Source organism: Ostrea edulis, chromosome 4 (assembly GCF_947568905.1).
Source record: "Ostrea edulis chromosome 4, xbOstEdul1.1, whole genome shotgun sequence".
In the NCBI taxonomy this organism is placed as follows: Eukaryota; Metazoa; Mollusca; class Bivalvia; order Ostreida; family Ostreidae; genus Ostrea; species Ostrea edulis.
Window position 1 is genome coordinate 62331833 of NC_079167.1, and position 20462 is coordinate 62352294.

At 35.1% G+C, this 20462-nt stretch overlaps 1 protein-coding gene across 4 annotated transcripts; it reads right to left on the minus strand.

The window, feature by feature from the left end:
- Positions 1-12119: 12119 nt before the first annotated feature.
- LOC125668352 (uncharacterized) lies at positions 12120-18308 on the minus strand. 4 transcript variants are annotated; one of them, XM_048902333.2, is made up of 5 exons: positions 17813-18308; positions 15797-15850; positions 15542-15598; positions 15031-15137; positions 12120-14944 (listed from the first exon to the last, which is right to left on the minus strand). In XM_048902333.2, the coding sequence occupies exons 1-5, from the start codon at positions 18075-18077 to the stop codon at positions 14876-14878; spliced, it is 552 nt and encodes a 183-aa protein (XP_048758290.2). In that variant the 5' UTR covers positions 18078-18308; the 3' UTR covers positions 12120-14875. The 4 variants fall into 4 exon arrangements, with proteins under 4 accessions (XP_048758290.2, XP_048758291.2, XP_048758292.2 ...); XM_048902334.2 differs by having other exon boundaries at positions 15031-15104; positions 17813-18307; XM_048902335.2 differs by having other exon boundaries at positions 15031-15086; positions 17813-18298.
- Positions 18309-20462: the final 2154 nt, after the last annotated feature.

Here is a 20462-nt window from a genome sequence, read left to right on the forward strand (position 1 = left end):
TCGCTACTCCTTTTCAACCGTAAAGGATGAGAGGATGAAACCTTTGCTGAAGCATAGAGGTCAATTAGTAGAAGCGAAGAATTTCAAATGAAGGGATTCGGTGTCCCCTAAAGGGAGTTAATGCCCCCTCATGTTTTGCGATTTGTCCCTTACAAATTGACGACTCCTAAAGTCTTCGTTGTAGAGAGACGGAACCCACTGGGACGGGTTGGGTGACCTTGACCTTGAAAAAGTAGGTCAAGGTCAAAGGTCAAGGTCATCCAGAATGGCCAGAAAATGGCACTTTTTATACGCTCTTTCACGCTTCAGATAGCATCGAAATATCACATGGGTCAGCAAGGAATTCTGGACCGGTCTCGGCATCACGAATGTCAACTCTGAACTTTGACCACTCTGCGAATGGCGGCGACTTAACGTCGAAAACCCCGTTATCGCTACTCCCACTAGACCGCAAGTCGTGGAGAGACCTTCGCCGACGAATTCCAGATGAAACACTGTCGCACAGAAAAGTTGACCGAGGGAAACCGAGAACGCCGAAGCACGGTTCTCGCCCCCGAAATTCTCCGACGTCGTCGTTCGAGCCCACAACTTCTTCACGGATGTAGATAGAGACGCGGGACCACTTAAACGAAGCCCCGTGACCTCTCTGACCTTCAAAATGAGGTCAAGGTCAAAGGTCAAGGTCACACTTTCTCCCCCATGGGTTTTTGAGGTTTGACCTTGAAAGTGGGTCAAGGTCAAAGGTCAAGGTCACGCATCCAGGGGCCAGTCTCCACGAATAAGGCCAACCCACCCATCACGCCTGTCGTCCCCAAGGAAGAAATCCCCCACCCTTCAAGTGATCTGTCTGTGATCAGCTGTTTCAATACACTATTTTGACCGGTCTCATGCCATGCAACAATTACAGGATTCTTTCTAGCTAATCTGACCTACACCTACACATCTGACCTACACCCATTTCTTCCATTTCTTGACTGTCTTGTCAATCAAACATGAATTCCATTTACATTCATGAAAAGACATAGGCCAGATTCAATTGTCTGCCTGCATCAACATAAAGACTAAGTTTTTTTTTTTTATAATGATGATGCAACTTTACTTGACAGTTGAACTCATTGACATTCCATCCTGACTGTCATTGTAAACAAATAAACACTTACCTGTAGGATCAGATGGGATGCAGTACTCCTATTCACCGTTCAGATATCCTACATGCACTCAGACACTTTCTAATTCACCGGCCGCCATTTTGGTTGTTTGTTGTCAAAGCCTATCAATCCGTATATGCATGCCTCCTTGGGTGAAATGACTGAAAGACATTGTCTCCGTGAATTAGAACACATAGGATGAGCCATTACAAACTGTATATTCAATTCCACAATCCACAACACACACGGTCAAATCCAGTGCATCTTCACAACATCTGACAACATGAGGCTTGTAGACTCCCAACATGCACCAGCAGTTACTACAATCTAGGAAAATGGCACATCCGGTTTCTTTGCACCTCCAAATATCCTATCTAACAGGTCCAAAGTCACCCCAAACACCTGCACAAGTGCCATTACACTTTTACCTGATATGTGCATACGTGCTGGCTACCCAACACCCACACCCCTTTTCTCCCTCAAATTTGACGGGTACTTAATGCGAAACCAAGCATTCAACACACTTCAACACTCAAATTTAGGCGGCAAATTTGAATTTCTTTTCTAGCCAAATCAATTTTTTTTTATTCATTTTTTTTTTGTGGGGGGTGGGGTGGGGGTAAAGGGGGGGGGGGTGCATTTAGCATTTGAACACTACTGAAAAACTGCTAGAAGGTGGAAAGCCCTCTAATTGTTCGCGAACAATTAGGATCACTAGTTATTATTATTATTATTATTTTCCTTGGTAGTACACGCGTTTTTCTCAGCCATTTCTCGATCGATTTTCACGAAATTTTCAGGAAAGATGTCTTTTGGTGACGAGACTTTGCTTGCAAAATTTCGTGCTTGACGTCACTTCCGGTCAGGAGTTATCTCTCTTTTAGTGACTTTTTGAAGGGCCTTGTTGTCCACACATCTCCTCCGTTAGTTTTGAAGCTAGAGTCTTGAAATTTCTACACAAGATAGAGTAAACATTTTAGAAGATTTGTGGGGGATTCGATTTTACCGGAGGCGATTTGCCTAAAGGCTCGCCTGGACCTGAAAAAATGGATGCCCAAATTTTTCGCCTATTTCGGCGATTTTTGACCTTTGATCTCCAATATCTTTTTTCTTGCAAATATTTTGTTAAGACATGTAGAACAAAAGTTGTGCACATTTACGAGATCTTTTCGAAAATATCAAGATTTAGGGGCTAGCCCCTTCAATTAGGGATCTAGAAGGGCTCAAAGTCTAGATCAAATATCTCAAAAATCGTTAATATTTTGGTATAAGTCAAAGAACAAAAAATGTTCATCTCAACAATCCAAATTTATTCATATAAAAATTTAGGTCATATGTTACGTAATAAGGGATTTTAAGGGCCAAAACCATAAATTTTTTACCCCTTGTATCTCGAAAACGACAACTATTTTGAAAAGCAATAAAGAACAAAAGTTGTTCAGAATGATGATCTGAACAATATGCATATTTCGTTTTTACCCTATGTGGCCCCGTTAGGGAGCTACAGTTTGGCCCCTAAAAATTACTTCTAGAAATAACTCGAGAACGGTAAAGAATTTCTAAATACTTGTTGAACAAAAAATGTTTGAAATGTCATGACCTTTCTTACGATATCAAGCAAAAGCGACTGACCCTTTAAATTAGGGGCCCAGAAGGGTCCAAAGGTTTATGAGAATATCTCAGAAACTATTAATATTTTGTAATAAGTCATTGAAGCGGAAATGTTCATCTAAACGAGCTTGTTCTTATCAAATCAAAAAGTAGGTCATATGTTACGTAATAAGGGATTTTAAGGGCCAAAATCATAAATAATTGACGCCTCATATCTTGAAAACGACAAATATTTTGAAAAGCATTATTGAACAAAAGTTGTTCAGAATGATAATCTAAACGATATGTACATTTCGTTTTTTCCCTATGTGGCCCCGTTAGGGAGCTACAGTTTGGCCCCTAAATATTTCTTGTAGAGATAACTCGAGAACGTTAAAGAATTTCTAAATACTTGTTGAGCAAAAAATGTTTAAAATGACAAGGCCTTTCTTACGATATCAAGCCAAACGGGCTGGCCCTTTAAATTAGGGGTTCAGAAGGGTCCAAATGTTTTTGAGAATATCTCAGAAACTATTAATATTTTATAATAAGTTGTAGAAGCGGAAATGTTCATCTCAACGAGCTTGATCTTATCAAATCAAAAAGTAGGTCATATGTTACGTAATTAGAGATTTTAAGGGCCAAAATCGTAAATATTTGACGCCTCATATCTTTAAAACGACATATTTTTGGAAAAGCATTATTGAACAAAAGTTGTTCAATGTGTCATAACCTATCGATCAATATCAAAAAATGGGTCTGTGGGCCTCATGGCTCGCCTGTAGAGTCGATTTTTGTCGATATCAGTCGATTTCAAAAACTTGTAACTGGTAAATATTTTGTAAGGACATATTGAACAAAAGTTGTTCAGTTTATCGAGATCTATCGATTGATATCAAGAAATAGGCCTATGGTCCTAATGGCTCGCCTGTAGAGTCGAATTTTTGTCGATATCGGTCGATCTCAATAACTTTTTACAGGTAAATATTTTGTAAAGACATATAGAACTAAAGTTGTTGAGTCTATAGAGGGCTAACAAATGACATCAAGAAATAGGCCTGCGGGCCTTATGGCTCGCCTGGAGAGTCGAATTTCAAACGAATTTCACCGCAACTTTGCTTCAGAAGCTTATGATATGAAAAATTGATTATATCTAAAGTGTCTTAAAGTCGGAAACTAAATTGGGACTCATTTGTCTTTTCTTTATTTTTTTTTAACTCCGAGTGCATCAACAAATCGGACGGAAGACCTACTCGTTGATCGCAACGAGATCGTGTCTAGTTATTATTATTATTATTATTTTTTTCCCTTTCGTCTCCGAGACCGTTGGATGGATTTTCCTGAAACTTTCACAGATTATAGAGAAGGATGGTACCTCGAGGCATTTTTTTCATTTTTTCAAAATTCACTTCCGGTCGCAAGATATGTCCAATTTCCGTCTTTTTACAAGACATCTTGTCCAGCGTTTTTCTCAGAAACGGTAAAAGATAGAGTCACCAAATTTTCAGAGTTAATAGATCTCACTTTGTAGGCGTGCAGTAGGGAGTTAAAAATGTCGGCCGTCACTTCCAGTCGTCACCGGAAGTGATTAAAGGAAACCTGAATTTCAAACTTTTTTTTTCAAATTGAAACCTATTTTGGTCTACGATATCTCGTTCTAATTCTCAAAAAATGTTGACCCCACCGGAAGTTGAATCTCTAACTTCCGGTTATATCAAAGAAAGACTATTCATTCTCTCATTTTTCAGTGCCATAAATCTCGGTCATGAAACTAGTTAATGAGTTGAGTTTTACATATGTTATAGTCACTATAAATGTCTAGAGTAACGTCAAATATTTTTGTAAAATTTACTTCCGGTCGGCAAATACGGCTTATTAGCTGTTTTCGTTGTCCAGCGTTTTTCTCAGAAACGGTAAAAGATAGTGGCACCAAATTTTCAGAGTTAAAAGATCTCACTTTGTAGGCGTGCAGTAGGGGGTTAAGAATGTCGGCCGTCACTTCCGGTCGTCACCGGAAGTGATTAATTAATCATAAATTTCAAACTTTTTTCTTTCAAATTGAAACCTATATCGGTTTACTAAGTCTCGTTCTAATTCTTAAAAAATGTTGACCCCACCGGAAGTTGAATCTCCAACTTCCGGTTATATCAAAGAAAGACTATTCATTCTCTCATTTTTCAGTGCCATAAATCTCGGTCATAAAACAAGTTAATGATTTGAATTTTACATATGTTATAGACACTATAAATGTCTAAAGTAAATTTATATATTTTTGTAAAATTCACTTCCGGTCGTGAGATATGAGGTGGACATATTCAAACCTTGTTTTTTCAGTTTCTCAATAATGAATATAGATAGACGCTTGAAACTTGTAGAGTTGATCAACTAACATTAGTCCATTGTACACATACATTCAATTTTTTCGTCCGTCACTTCCGGTCTATACCGGAAGTATTTGAAAAAATGTCCATTTTCCGATTTCTTCAAGTGATTTCTCAGAGATGGCTGGATATATTTGGTTGAATTTTTCAGGAATAATGTCTTATGAAATCACCTTGCTATAAATATTTTTGTTTTTACAAAATTCACTTCCGGTAGGAAAATATGGCCAATTTTCTGTTTCTCAAAAGGAATTTTGTCCAGCATTTTAATTGGAAAAGGTAAAATATAGGTTCATCAATTATTCAGGGATGATCAATCTCCGTTTGCAGGCGTGCAGTAGAGGGTTGAACATGTCGACTGTCACTTCCTGTCGTCACCGGAAGTGATGGAAAGAATCGTAAATTTCAAACTTTTTCCTTTAAATTGAAACTTATACTAGTTTATTAACTCTCTTTCAAAGTGTCAAAAGAATATTGAGTCTGTGGGTAGTCAAAACGACTACTTCCGGTTTCTTGATAAAATATCTTTTTACTTTTCGTCTCTTTGTCCCCATCAATCTCGCTTATATTTGAAGTCTTTCATATGATTTTCACATGTCTTAATAAAAGTATCAACTTCTAAAGTTTTGATAATTTTGTTTTTCAAAATTGACTTCCGGTCGGTAGTAACCTACTACGTCTTCTTTCTTTAGTCTACTTCTTTTTGTTGAGAACTCTTTCAGATAGAGACGTGAAATTTTCAGGGAATATAGACAGTAAAGAGTCGCTGTCATTTATAGGAAAACGCATCTGAATAGTACTTCCGGTCATCACCTGAAGTTACGAGAAATGAGTAAAGAGTTCGATAATACATTTCTTATTCATTGTTAAGGCTTATTTTCTGATATATTTGAATGGTTTTCGTAGGAACAGAAAGCTCTTTACCGGAAGTGGTCTAACGGAAGACCTACTCATTACTAGTGATGAGTGTCTAGTTATTATTATTATTATTCTTTTTCTCCGGTACTTTTTTGTCCGGTAGTGTTCTCAGAAACTACAAAAGGGATCGATATGAAACTTTCCAGGATGATAGTATAGCGTTTGTAGATGTGCATAGTGATAGTCATTTTGTTTGCATGTGCATGCACGCGCGCGCACGTGCATTGCAATTTTGGTACAAAAAATGGAAAATCAGAATATTGAAGGAAGCGATATAAAACCTAAATAGGATGATAGTATATCATTTGTACATATGAAAAATAATAGTTATTTTGCCAGCACGCGCACGCATGCGCGTGCACGCGCATTACAAAATTTGTACGCTAACTTTGGAATCAGTCTAACTTTTTTGTTGTTCATTGAAATGGCTTGAAATTCATATCATAGGTAGATATTGAGACCCTTAACTGATTTACATGGTTAAAATTACCAATTTGCACGCGCATGCACGTGCGCTTCCTTTTGATTGGATAATGCTAAAACGTTTGTAACTATCTTATTTATTAAGCGAATGAGATGATATTCACAGCATACGTAGACAATATGTGTATCTATATATTGGTGTAACAAAAAATGCCAACGCACACGCGCATGCGCGTGCAACGTTTTTTAAATGTTCAATTTTTAAAGGACGATAACGTTTTTGTTTTTCATCAAATTCTATTCATATTAGGGGTTTAGATGTATCTTTGTACTCCTTACAAATTGCTGTGGTTAGAATTACTGCTCAGCACGTACATGCACGTGTGCTGATTTCTGATTGGACGATTTTAAAATCGCTATAACTTCCTTATATTTTGTGGAAACGTTATGAAATTCATACTGTGGGTATATGATACAAATGCCTGTTGAATGACATCAACAAAAACTCGGAATCATACACGCGTGCGCGTGTATGCACGTGCAACGCTTTCTTTCATTTCTTGGTACTGAAATGACCATATTGAACGTACTACATGTAATTAAAGGCTAAAATAAAATGATTTTTTCCTATAGATTCACAAGGACATCACTTTTTAATTGGGGGAGGTTTGGGGAACATCTTTAACGGTCCCCGTTACAATTAGAACTAGTTATTATTATTATTATTATTATTCTTTTTCTCCGGTACTTTTTTGTCCGGTAGTGTTCTCAGAAACTACAAAAGGGATCGATATGAAACTTTCCAGGATGATAGTATAGCGTTTGTAGGGAAATTGATATGAGACGTGCAACGCTTTTTTGAAATTTTTTTTTTTACATTTGTGCACATACCGGCACATCAGATTTACCTTAATATTATATCCAGAGAAAAAAGAAAGAAAGAAAGAAACCATAAGCTGAAGCTATGTGGGATTTTAGAGAGAGAGAGGGGGGTGGGATGGTAAAGAAAACAGAAGGTTTCATCGATTCCATTGGGCATCAAACTTTTCTTTTTTACCATTTTTATACGAAATCAATTTTTGTGTTTCATAAAAGAAATTTCATTTGTGATATTGCAGCACGGACACTCAAGGACTTCTCAGTGCATCTTGCTGTGTACACATAGTACCGTATTTAAGCCATAAGACAATAGTGTTTTGTATCATACTATTATTTTCAAGAATGAAAGATTTTTTTGTAATAGCTATCTCTAAATCAGTCTTATCTTCTAGAAAATGTTCAATTTCTGCTAGGAAAAATTGTAAAAAAAAAAAAATCACATTCCCACAGAATATGTTCTATTGTTTCCTCTTCAGAATGACAATGGTTGCAGTACTTTGAGTCATTTTTTTTAAATTTTGAATAAAAAAGAGTTTGTAGCTAAGATTCGGTTTATAATTCTGTATTGAAACCATTGGATTTTGCTATCTTTTGTCACTATTTTATGAATTATTTTCCATTCTTTAGTGTTAACTTCGAAAAGCTCACTCCATTTTGTTTTGCCTGATGTGATTGAAGTATTTTAATTTATAATTTCATAAAAAAGTTTTGATTTGTTGCATTTCAACACTGTATATATATTTGACATAATAAATGGATTTGTAAGCTTTTTGATAGTTTTGTCACATCCACAAATTTTCACCCAAGCCTTAACAGCATGAATAATGCTATTATATTCTTTAAAAAATAATTTTTGTATTTGGATAAGTATTGCAAAACGATTCAAAACCAAGAAATGAATCATCTTCATTGGTCATATCATTAAGTTGTCTGATGCCGCTGTCAAACATTATAAAATGGTTTCCCACCAATATGAATATTCGGGTTATAAAATAGAGGTGCATCAGCAGCAACATCAGACTTTTTTTTTTCCACTAAGGTTATGATTTAAGCCACGATTTAAATACATCTATCCAAAATTTATTTTTCAATGTTTACAAGAATATTGTAATGTATTCAATTCCACAGTTTATTAATTTGCTGGAGTCCAACTTTGGAATAAAATTTTCTATCCTTCTATTTGAAAACATGAGATATCTTATCCAAACTAATCTCATAGATACTATAAATGCCATTAGGTTTACCATATTTAATCCCCATCTTCTTAAAAAAAATTAACAAAGACCTCCTTTTTGACCCCATGTGTTTTACTATTCCATATATAACAAGAAAAACTATCTTTTCTAATTAGTTCAGAAGGATTTGGGATTGCCATTAAAATATGGTTTAGTAATGGTAAAACCAATGTCTTAATAACTGTAATTATCCCAATGGGAGTTAAAAACCTTTTCTCCCATTGTTTGATTATAGATTTAATCTGCAATAATTTTGGCTCATAGTTTAAATGTGGTATCTTATAAACTTCTATGTCAAAACGTATTCCTAACAAAGTAAATCTGATGGTACCCTACCTAAGCCTGTAATTTGGCAGGAAAGTTTCATTACTATATATTTTGGAACCTAACCATATTACATAAGTTTTTTCGTAAGTGATATGCAGTGGCTGATCCAGGAATTTCATAACGGGGGGGGGGGGGGGGGGGGCGCAGTAGAAGGCTGGGGTTGTCTTGAAGCTTTGCACTGATGGGGGTGCAGGGGGCGAAGCCCCCGGAAGCTAACGAAATTGTGCCAATATGAGAGTGGGTTCTTTTTCATTTAGATAATGAACATATAACGTCTACATACGTATATTTTGCTCTTTTGTGGGCGTTTGTAATTTTTTTGGGGTAATGAATAAAAAAAAATTCAAACGGGGGGGGGGGGGGCGCCCGGCGCGCCGGCGCTGCATCCGCCTTTGATATGTAATTCAGTTATTTTAAGAAAAATAATCTAATAAAAGTTTTAAAAGTTTCTGTGAGAGATTCTTCACTGCCATCAAGGATAAGCGAGGCATCATCAGCCAATTGTGAGATCTTTTTTTTTCTACATTATTTACAGTAATGCCTTTGCTATTCTTATTCATTCTATATTGGATTGCTAATATTTCTGCACATATCAAAAATATATATGGTGATAATGGATCCCCTTGCCTGCAACCTTTCTGAATAATGATTCTATCTACCACCTTGATTGATTGCAGATGTAATGTCTGTATCAAAATTTATATCCAATTCCTAATTGAAGGGCCAAAATTAAAAAGTTATAGCGCTTTTTGTATAAATATCCATGAAAGAGTATCAAAGGCTTTTTCAAAAACCAAATAAGTAGTAATAATCCAGGTATATTTTCTTCTTCAGTGTAGTGCATTATATCATAAATAAGCCTTGTATTTTCTCCAATATATCTGTTGGGGATGAAACCTGTTTGATCTTAATTAATTATTTTTTCTAAGTGTCTTTTCATTCTATTCGCAATACAGCCCGATGCAATTTTATACACAGTATTTAACAAAATAATTGGTCTCCAATTCTTCAAATATTGTCTCGGTTTGTCACCTTTCGGTAACAGTGTAATAATACCATGTCTTTGTGTAATAGAAATACTGTTATTTTTGTACCCATAATTAATAGACCTAACTACAAAAAGACCAATATACTTCCAAAACATTTTGAAGAATTCAGCAGGAAAACCATCAGATCCTGGGGATTATTTGATTTCATTTTGTAAAGGGTTTTGGAGGCTTCCTCAATGGTAATGTTACCTTCTAGTGATTCCGATTCTTTATTTGAAAGTTTTGGAACATCTTCAATACCAAGCTCATTGTGCAAGTCTATAATTGTGTTTAAATTGCTTTTCTTGTATTCTTGTTCATAGAATGTTTTTGTTTCCCTAAACATCTCTGATTGTTTATAAATTACTGTCCCATCATTACACTCTAATCTTGATATGATTTTGCTAGCGAAATTTCTAGATTCTAAAGTACAAAAATAATGTGATTGTTTTTCTTACTTCTTACATAAATACCATGCAACTTATCTTTTCTAATGTTTTCTAATTCTTGCGTTTCACTACACAATTCATTGATATTGCTGTCACAAACATTTTCTTCTAGTAATTTGATATTTTCTTTTAATTCTTTTTTGCTCCTTTTCTTTCTTCTTTTTGATATATGATGCATAAGAGATAGTTTTACCTCTTATTTCTAAAAGGAATGTTTCTAAAAAAAAAAGTTAATTGTTGATAGAGAAGGAAATGTCTGCGTCAGATATATCATGTATGTATGTTATCAACACCATCTTTGTTCTCCATCTTAACAGATAGAAATTTTCAAAGGCACCTGTTCACTGCACCGTGTACCTCCTTCCTTCTGTCATTCTGATAACAATATTTGTCTGTTGTTTTACAATCGATATCCATTCGAGAATTGTGTGTAGTTGGAAATACCGCAGATTTTAATATATACATGACGCTTAGGGCCGTCGCAGTGAGGTTTTTCTACTTTCAACGCCTAGCGAGGCAAGGGACCTGCTTTTAGCTCACCTGAGCCGAAGCACGGTCATTTCACTGTAGTGCACGAAATTATCAAATCTGAGCTCGAGTATCTTCTGAAAACTATGGAGCGCCAAATTAACGAATTCTTGATAGCATTAATCATTCTGCCGAATTGATGCGCGCTATAATTGAATTGTTGTTCTTTTCAAATGAATTGATGATATCATTGATGCGCGTTGTGATTCAATAATGAAGAAAGCAATAATGCAATTAAAGTCGAATCAATTCCATGAATGCACTCAGTAATTGATTTATTGTCCCTAGTCATTGAATTAATAGGAGCATCCATTCAAGTAAAGCGTTCAATTATTGCTCGCAATTTTTATAATTTTTATGCTCGCAATAATTAGATTATTGTTCTTTTCAATTGAATTATTGCGCGTATCAATTCATTTAATTGGGTTAGGATCGGGCGCATTTGTTGTTCAATAATTGAATTATTCCAATCTTCAGTTGTATTTATGATGTCATTGATACGCGCAATAATTCATTAAAGAGAGCAATATTTGATGAAATATATCTTAAATTTAACTTATCCAGAATATCTTTAATTGAAATGTTGCTTTTTAAAAAAGAATTGATACGCGCATTAATTCCTCATACACAATCGTTGTAAACAATTAAAGATATCTTCAATTGAATTAAAGAGATCATCATATCATTTTTATCGAGCTTCAACTTAAATTCTGCGAGCAGTAATTCCACCACTGTGGTGTACGCATCAATTTAATTGATGAGAGCAATAACTGAATTGATGCTTGAAACATTACATTCTACCCCTTTCTAGCACAGACAAAATATCCGAAAAGCGTAATTAAAGTTGATGAAACAAAAAGATTTCGACCCTGCGCGCATCAATTAAATTATTGCCCGCAATAATTGAATTGATGCGCACATCAAACCATTTAAATTATCATTTCCGCAACAAGCAAAGTCCATGTAAACTTTCCCATCCCCCTTAAATACCCTGTGATAGACAAATTTAGCGTAAGCACCATTCGACAATACAAATTATGAAGTATGTCATGACAAATCTCGTACAAAACCTCTCTAAGCGTCAGTATTTATAGATTTTCAGGAAACATTTGTCTATATCTACATGTATTTGTGTACATATTTCTCTGAAAGAACCGCGGCATTCTATGTGGTCTTTAAAAGTAGTGGTGATAGACATAGGATGATGCTATAATAATAATGATAATAACTTTATTGCGAAAGACATACATCTTATAGCATTATAACAAAATTGAACATGGACAATAATTACAAAGCTGAAAATAAACGGTTAATTCTTACAAAGACATCTAGCATACAATAGTATATAGTAAATACAATAGTATAATGATAGTAAAAAAGGAGAATGACGATACAAATTACATATTATGGACTGTTCTTAGTTCAAGAGCTTTACAAATAAATTTCCCCAAGTTACATAGTTCACACTTAATAGTTGTATAAATTTGAACATGGAAGGTTTACTCCAGTAATACTTTTTCACTAATTTAGCTCTAATCTGGCAATATACAGGGCAGACTAACAAAAAGTGGTATTCATCCTCAATTTCAGTGATACATGTTTTACAAAACCTTTTTTCACGTGGTACATTTTTATGTCTGCCAGTTTCTATGGATAAATTATGTGATGATAGCCTTATTTTGGAGATACCCTTTTTGTGCAATTTAGGAATATATTTTTCTAGGTAATATTGCAAGCAAAAATTATCAACCAAATGTTTGTAAATAGTGCATTTTGATTCATACTGCATGTTGCTATGTAAATTTTGAATAAAATGATCCTTCAATCTTTGTTGTATTATTGGCAAACAAACATGGCTATTTAAGTTATGTTGATCATGCCACATATAACCAAGTCCCAAACAATCAAGTTGTTCCTTGATAAAAGTAGCCCAGTTACGACTTGTATGCTTTGTATTTCCACAGATATTGTATAAACATTCATATGCAGCATTAAGTATACAATTTTCAGACTGCAATAGTTTAAACCAAAACTTGAACATTCTCAAAATACGAACATAATACAATGGTAAACGCTCTGTTTCAAAATATACCATTGTTGTATTAGTGTTTTTACGAACACCAAGTGCAAATCTAGATGAACCTTTTCAATGTCAGGTGCTTTATGTAATCCCCACACTTCACATCCGTAATTCAAAATACTACAGACATAGGTATCGAAAAGGGAGAATAAGGTACAATGATTTAAATACAATTGCTTTATAGTTGATTTAAGGGCAAATAATGCCTCCCACTGATAAAAAAAATACTGTCTTGCAAATGAGATGGGATACTTAAAATGTATACTGTGAATTTGTTAAATGCTTACCATTGCTAAAGCACGTATTAGTTTATCACGAAATTTTTGTATATAGCGTAACCACTGTTATTTTTGCATTTTCGTCAAAGTATATAACACTAATACCTATATATCTAGATCATGAGGGGGTAAAACGAAGTTACATTGTTGCGTTATTTAATAAAAGGAAACAAATGTACTGAGAGAAAATAATTCATCTGATTGGGGTATTTTGTGTCTTTTAGATTAGGAAATTTGCCATTAGATTAAAAACGACCAATGTTTAGAAATAAGTAACTGGATAAATGAATAAAACTATGAAACTGAATAAAATTGAATGAAATATAAATAATTGTGCTTTTCATTTAAAAAAACCCCACCCAATAACAACAACAAACTTTGTCAGTATAAGAAAAGAAATGTGCTTTTTAAATATTGATTGACATCATGTAGTCTAGCCTGTTTAGATATGAAAAAAAAAAACACCTCACAACCCCACAACCATATTTTTAAATGTTTAAGCAAGTCAATATACATTTGTTTGTACACGTTAAAGTTTTGTATCCACGTTGCATCAATAACCTTAGATTTGGTAAGTAAAATTATATTTCGTACATTTGCAATAATTCAACTTAAATGTTCTGATAAAATAAATACAAAAAAAATCTATTGTACACAAATACATGTAGAAGTATAAGTACACATACAAAAAAGGCTATAATTTAATCGTTTACGTAATTGTCAAGCAAATCGATGGATTTATGATAAATAGAGAAAATGTTTTCAAACTACTATATATTTACTTTTTCTCGACTTGGATTCCCCCCCATCTAGAATTGTGGGTTCAATCTTGTGTCTTATTGTTGAATCCTCAAATAATACATCTCAGTAACAAATGAAAATGATAAGATAAGTATGTTGCAGTATTAGTAAATTTTTTATCAATTAGCACACAAAAAACCTGTTATCAACTACAAAAAAATTGAAATTCTCCTTATTAAGCCGCATCACTAAATTTTAACAAAAACTGGTTAAAACGATATAATAGTATTCATAACAATTTCATGAAACTGTTTCTTAAAAATGAATGAAATCTATCGCATAATTGACTTGATAAATAATTTAATGAAAACAGAGTTATTGCCCCTGGATTCAATATTTTGAAACATATATAATTGATTATATTTGAAATATTTTATGGTTAACAAAAATCATAGATCTTGGGCTAATTGACTTCAAGCAAATCATTTTTTCATTACAAGATGCAAGAAAGTTGTCAGAAAATTGAATGAACTTCCTTTTTGTTGCACATAAGAATCATAAAGAGTACCATACATATAGCGTGGTTTTTCTGAAGGTGAAGGTGGTTGCAGCAGAGAACACGTTTAAAATTCTTGACAATCAAACGACAATAAAAAGGGACAAAACAAATCCATTAAAATGTTCTCTATTCCAAACTTCAACAGCATAAAAGGATAAAAAGAGCGGACAGCTTCGTCCTTCAATTCACCATTTACCACAATGCAAAGAGGGGGGGGGGGGTGTCAGCCAATATATCTTAATTTGCATGTGAGCATCAATTGAATATTTAAATCAAGAGTTTGTTGAATCCTCAGTGATGTCATTTAGAATCTAAAAACCACCCATGGTGTCGGAGAGTCCGGACGATGGATCACATCTTTCTGTTTCCGTGTTCTCTCTCTGTGGAAAAATGTACATCATTATAAATATAGATAAAAAGTTTAACTTTCATGATTATCAATTGAGCTAGAATTCAGTCACGGTACCTCGATGGTTGTACTGATATCTTCATTTTCTTGCCCATCTCCGTTTAGCGTTGTATCTGGAGAATTCAGTACATCTAGATTGATATTTGTGATATTTAGCGTTGTAACTGGAAAATTCAGTACATCTAGAGTGATATTTGTGATATTTTCCACTCATATAGAAACGTCAAAGTGCCATATATTTTCACATGTCCATGGCGCCCAATGTCGTAACAATGAGAATCAATTATCGTGTCAACGCCTACATGTACTATAATCTGGGACGGAGACCTGAAACGTTCATTCCTTATACCGCGGGTACCTAACATACACGTCTTAGGCGTGACTCCGCGCCGGGATCAAGATTTGAACCCGGGACCTCTGAGTTGTGAAGCGAACTCTCCTAACAAGTAATCTACCGTGACCGGTCCTGATACAGATAGCTTAATGCTAAATATGCCTCGTAGAACACCATGCATATTCACTACATTCATACATATGTATAAAATGTATATGAAAATGAATAGCTTACCTGCTGAAAAGGACTCCGGATGCCCAACCACTGGACATGTGCTTACCATAGACTCATCTATAGGTAAGAAATGTATACTATTTACTTGTAACTAAAAATGCTTACTGGACAAAATTAATAAAAATTCGATATTTTATCTTGTTAACGAGCAAAATGTCCCTACATGAATTTGTCCTCAAAGGAAGTTTCTAGATCATGAAGAAAAAAAGAAGAAAAAGCAAGCAAAAAAAAAAAAAAAAAAAAAAAAATACCAACCTGTTTTCAATTCTGGACTATGTTCGTCCGTTTCTTCCTTATCCTTCGATTCACCTGAAAAATGATTTCAAAAAGAAGTTTGTCATTTCTTCTGGACAATAGAAAACTTACAATTTATGTTCCTTTGTTAATGAGATCTTGCCAACTAGCCTTGGCTTGTTACTTGATAAAGGCAGTGAGTACAGGACATTCATGTGGATTAAAAAAAGTCATTTATTTTGAAAATGATGAAGATACATATTAGACTAAGCTAGAGGGGGTCAGACTTACAAATGCATGTAAATAGATATACAGGGAAATACTATAGGTCCTTGTGTTGAGAACATTCATTGGGGGTGGGGGTAGGTCTCCTTACACAATACCCCTGTAGTGGTAGACCTACGGTTTGTTTAAAATCTTTATTAATTACAAACTTTGCCGTGCTTATTTCAGTCATGATGATAAATGATCTCCTCACTCAATACGAATCATAATGACTTTGCGTTGGGTTTGTTTTACGTCCCTTCCAGGATTTTTTCAGTTATATCAAGATGTTGAACACCACTTTATACCTATGCATGGTATTATGAGCCATTACAGTGGGTATTTAGTATAGTGCCAATACCTGCCGTGACATAGGACTCAGTTTTTAAATTCTCATCCGAGAGATTCCTGGACCTGCGATTTTAACTACTGCACCACCTCCATCACTTTACTATACAGAACCTGCCTATCACAGAGTGAACACTAACTACTGCACCACCTCAATCATTTTACTATACACAGTCTGCCTATCACAGAGTGAACACTAACTACTGCACCACCTCCATCACTTTACTATACACAGTCTGCCTATCACAGAGTGAACACTAACTACTGCACCACCTCCATCACTTTACTATACACAGTCTGCCTATCACAGAGTGAACACTAACTACTGCACCACCTCCATCACTTTACTATACACAGTCTGCCTATCACAGAGTGAACACTAACTACTGCACCACCTCCATCACTTTACTATACACAGTCTGCCTATCACAGAGTGAACACTAACTACTGCACCACCTCCATCACTTTACTATACACAACCTGTCTACCACAGAGTGAACACTAACTACTGCACCACCTCAATCACTTTACTATACACAGTCTGCCTATCACAGAGTGAACACTAACTACTGCACCACCTCCATCATTTTACTATACACAGTCTGCCTATCACAGAGTGAACACTAACTACTGCACCACCTCAATCACTTTACTATACACAGTCTGCCTATCACAGAGTGAACACTAACTACTGCACCACCTCCATCACTTTACTACACAGAACCTGCCTATCACAGAGTGAACACTAACTACTGCACCACCTCAATCACTTTACTATACACAACTGGAATTCAGCAAAGTAGATAATTTCAAAATATAGGATACCCTAAAGAATTCGTGATAAAATTTGGCTAAACTGTTTGTAAATGTTTCAATATTTTTCAAAATCCATATTTACTACAAATTTTTCTATGAAACCAACTTTATTTTTACATTATTCACAAATTTTTACTTGAAAATTCAATGGAAATAAAAATGTATTTATGAAACACGGATGCCCCCGCTTGGAAACAAAGTAATTCTGGTACATTTGTACGAAAAGAAATGCCTTGTTACAATAAACATCTCTGCACTAGCCGTTCAAAAGTTATGACCAAGGTTAAAGTTTCTGCAGACAACAGATCAGATACTGTATGCCCCCGAATCTCCTATTACTGGGGCATAAACATTACCCCTTCAAAACGTCTTTTCATCGGTGATTTTCATGTATTGATAACCCATAGCATTGTTGTTTGTTCAAGTGATAGATATTTCCACATAAACAGAGCAAAATTCTACTTTATTTTATGCAGTCCAAAATCTTGGGTTATCCTATCACCATAAGACATCTTTTATAATACTCAAAAGAACTGTGATCCTGTGTTCAAAATGCGACACATGTACTACATATGAATATTGAATAGAAATAAAACGATGGTTACTTACTGCTGTTTCTTTTTTGTTTTGTGATTTCTTGGAACTTTTTTAAGTTCAACTTGAATTTCTCCAGTTCATCTTTTAGACTACTTGTCCTTTCAAGAACCTTTACAGCCTCGTTTTCACTCACTATAAATTCCGCATTGCCATCTTCCTCCATGTTTTCTATGTGACATTCAAGAGAAGTACTTTGTATTCGGATTTTACCACTTAGATCCAGGAGAATTTTTTCAAGTTCTCGAAGGGTAGGAATGGGAATCAACTCCGACTCCATTTTGAAACTGTTAAAATGTCAGACTTTTCCGTAAACTTCATTTATCGGGGAAGTACATTATTCACGTGTTTTTCTTCTTCCCGGTTTCTTTTGTGTATGTGTGTAATACCTTTATATGCTCATGGTAACGTATTCTATTTCAACCTCTATTTAAAGGACTGATTCAAAGCAACGTAATCATATCAAAATAAGTATGAACACCAATTTCATAGTACGCAGTCTCTGATAATTCTCCGTGAGGGTTAAATATTGAACTTATACACAGGTAATATAAGGAAGCACATCTACAAATGCCTTATTAGTGTATTAGATATTATCCTGTGTTCTTTTTAACCAAGCTACTTTAGTTCTACACTTAATGCGAATTATACAAGTCAACTTCATCAGATTGAAAAGGGTATCAAGTTTACTGAAATTCAGTAATTCATGCTTAGCATAAAATCATTTTTAATACAACTATATGTATAGTAAACAAAGTCTTCGTCCTTTATGATGACTTTTTCCGCGCAGTTGCGCACATCCACCATTTATAAACACCAATTCCTCATAAGATCCCCCCTGCATTGAATCGACCAGTACTGGGTACTTCGTAGCTCCAATAATGTAGGCCTATCCGATTTTTTTCCTGACGTTTTCGGGATATGGCTACAATTCCATAGGATCTCCGTAATGATGCAAAATAATTTTTATGAATAACCGATAATAAGCGGGACGGAGTGTTTAGTCCCAAATGTTGTTTACACCAAAAGGAGTACCCTCTTTGTGCTCGGGCACGTCTAATAGAGGTGTTTTTCATTAAACATCATGTACAGCATGCAAAATTCTTCGTCTGCTCCGCCATGCTTGTTATCGCGAGATCTCGTAGGTGGATCTACTGAAGAACCTAAACATTGACAATCTGTCCGAAAATGCAGTTACTCGAGCCACTTCGACAAAGAAAAGAAAATCATATAGTTGCAGAAACAATTTACACTCTGCTGTTCGTTTTTTAACTTGATATTACATCAAAACGAAATAGCTTTCGCCTCCGAACTTGTCCATTGATGTAAATAATGGCATATGCAAATAACTTGACAATCGGAAGTTGAAACTTCAGTATATCACACATGGCGCACAAATATGAATCGAGAAATTGGAATATATCGATATTGTTGACAACGGTAGAATAGAGCCTCACAAATCGTAAGTTGCAGGTTGTAAATTTATATATTGACTAAGAAACATAGAATACCATTTTATTTACGTAAAGAAAGTCAGCCAATGTTTAGGATTATTGAAAATGTTGCGGGAGTGAATCATATTTGTTATTACTTGCTGTAGAATCTTTTGGATGATATTTATTGAATTACATTTTGATGATCTGTGAATGATGTTATTCTGATCGGTTGTGATAAAATAAACCTTGTGACCGGAATGCTTGTTTGTGTTATCACCCGGTAACAGTTACATTATGACAGCTAGGTACTTTGTTGATAGCATTTGATAATTTGTTAAAATTGTCCGGTATTATTATTTTGCATAGTTATACCCCCCGAACGAAGTTCAGGGGTTATATAGGAATCACTCTGTCTGTCCGTCCGTCTGTCTGTCCGTCTGCAGATTCGTGTCCGGGCCATAACTTCCTTGTTCTTTGACACAGACATACCATATTTGACACATGAGTGTATCACCATGAGACGATTTGTCGGGTACCTTCATTACCTCCTTATGACCTTGACATCAAGGTCAAAATTAAAAGTTTTTTTTGCAATGGATCCGTGTCAGGGCCATGACTTCTTTGTTCTTTGACATAGGCATACTATATTTGACACACGAGTGTGTCACCATGAGACGATTTGTCGGGTACCTTTATGACCTCCATATGACCTTGACCTCAAGGTCAAAATTAAAGGGTTTTTTTTTCAATGGATTCGTGTCAGGGCCATGACTTCTTTGTTCTTTGACATAGGCATACTATATTTGACACATGAGTGTATCACCATGAGACGATATGTCGGGTACCTTCATGACCTCTATATGACCTTGAACTTTGACATCAAGGTCAAAATTGATTATAGGGTTTTGACATAGTCATACCATAAGACAAGGGTGTATTACCATGATACTATGTGTCATGTACATTCATGACCTCTTTATGACCTTGACCTTTGATCTCAAGGTCAAAATTATAGGTTTATACCATGGATTTGTGTTCGGACTATATCTTCCATTTTCTTCTACAAAGGGATACCACATTTTTACACTCAGGAAAGAGGTAATTCATACCTATACAACACCCTTTGGGATACTGGGGTAAGCGGGGGGTATTCTTAGTGAGCATTGCTCAGAGTACCTCTTGTTTATCATACTTTAGAAATTGGACTGGTTTCCAGCATTGAAAAAATA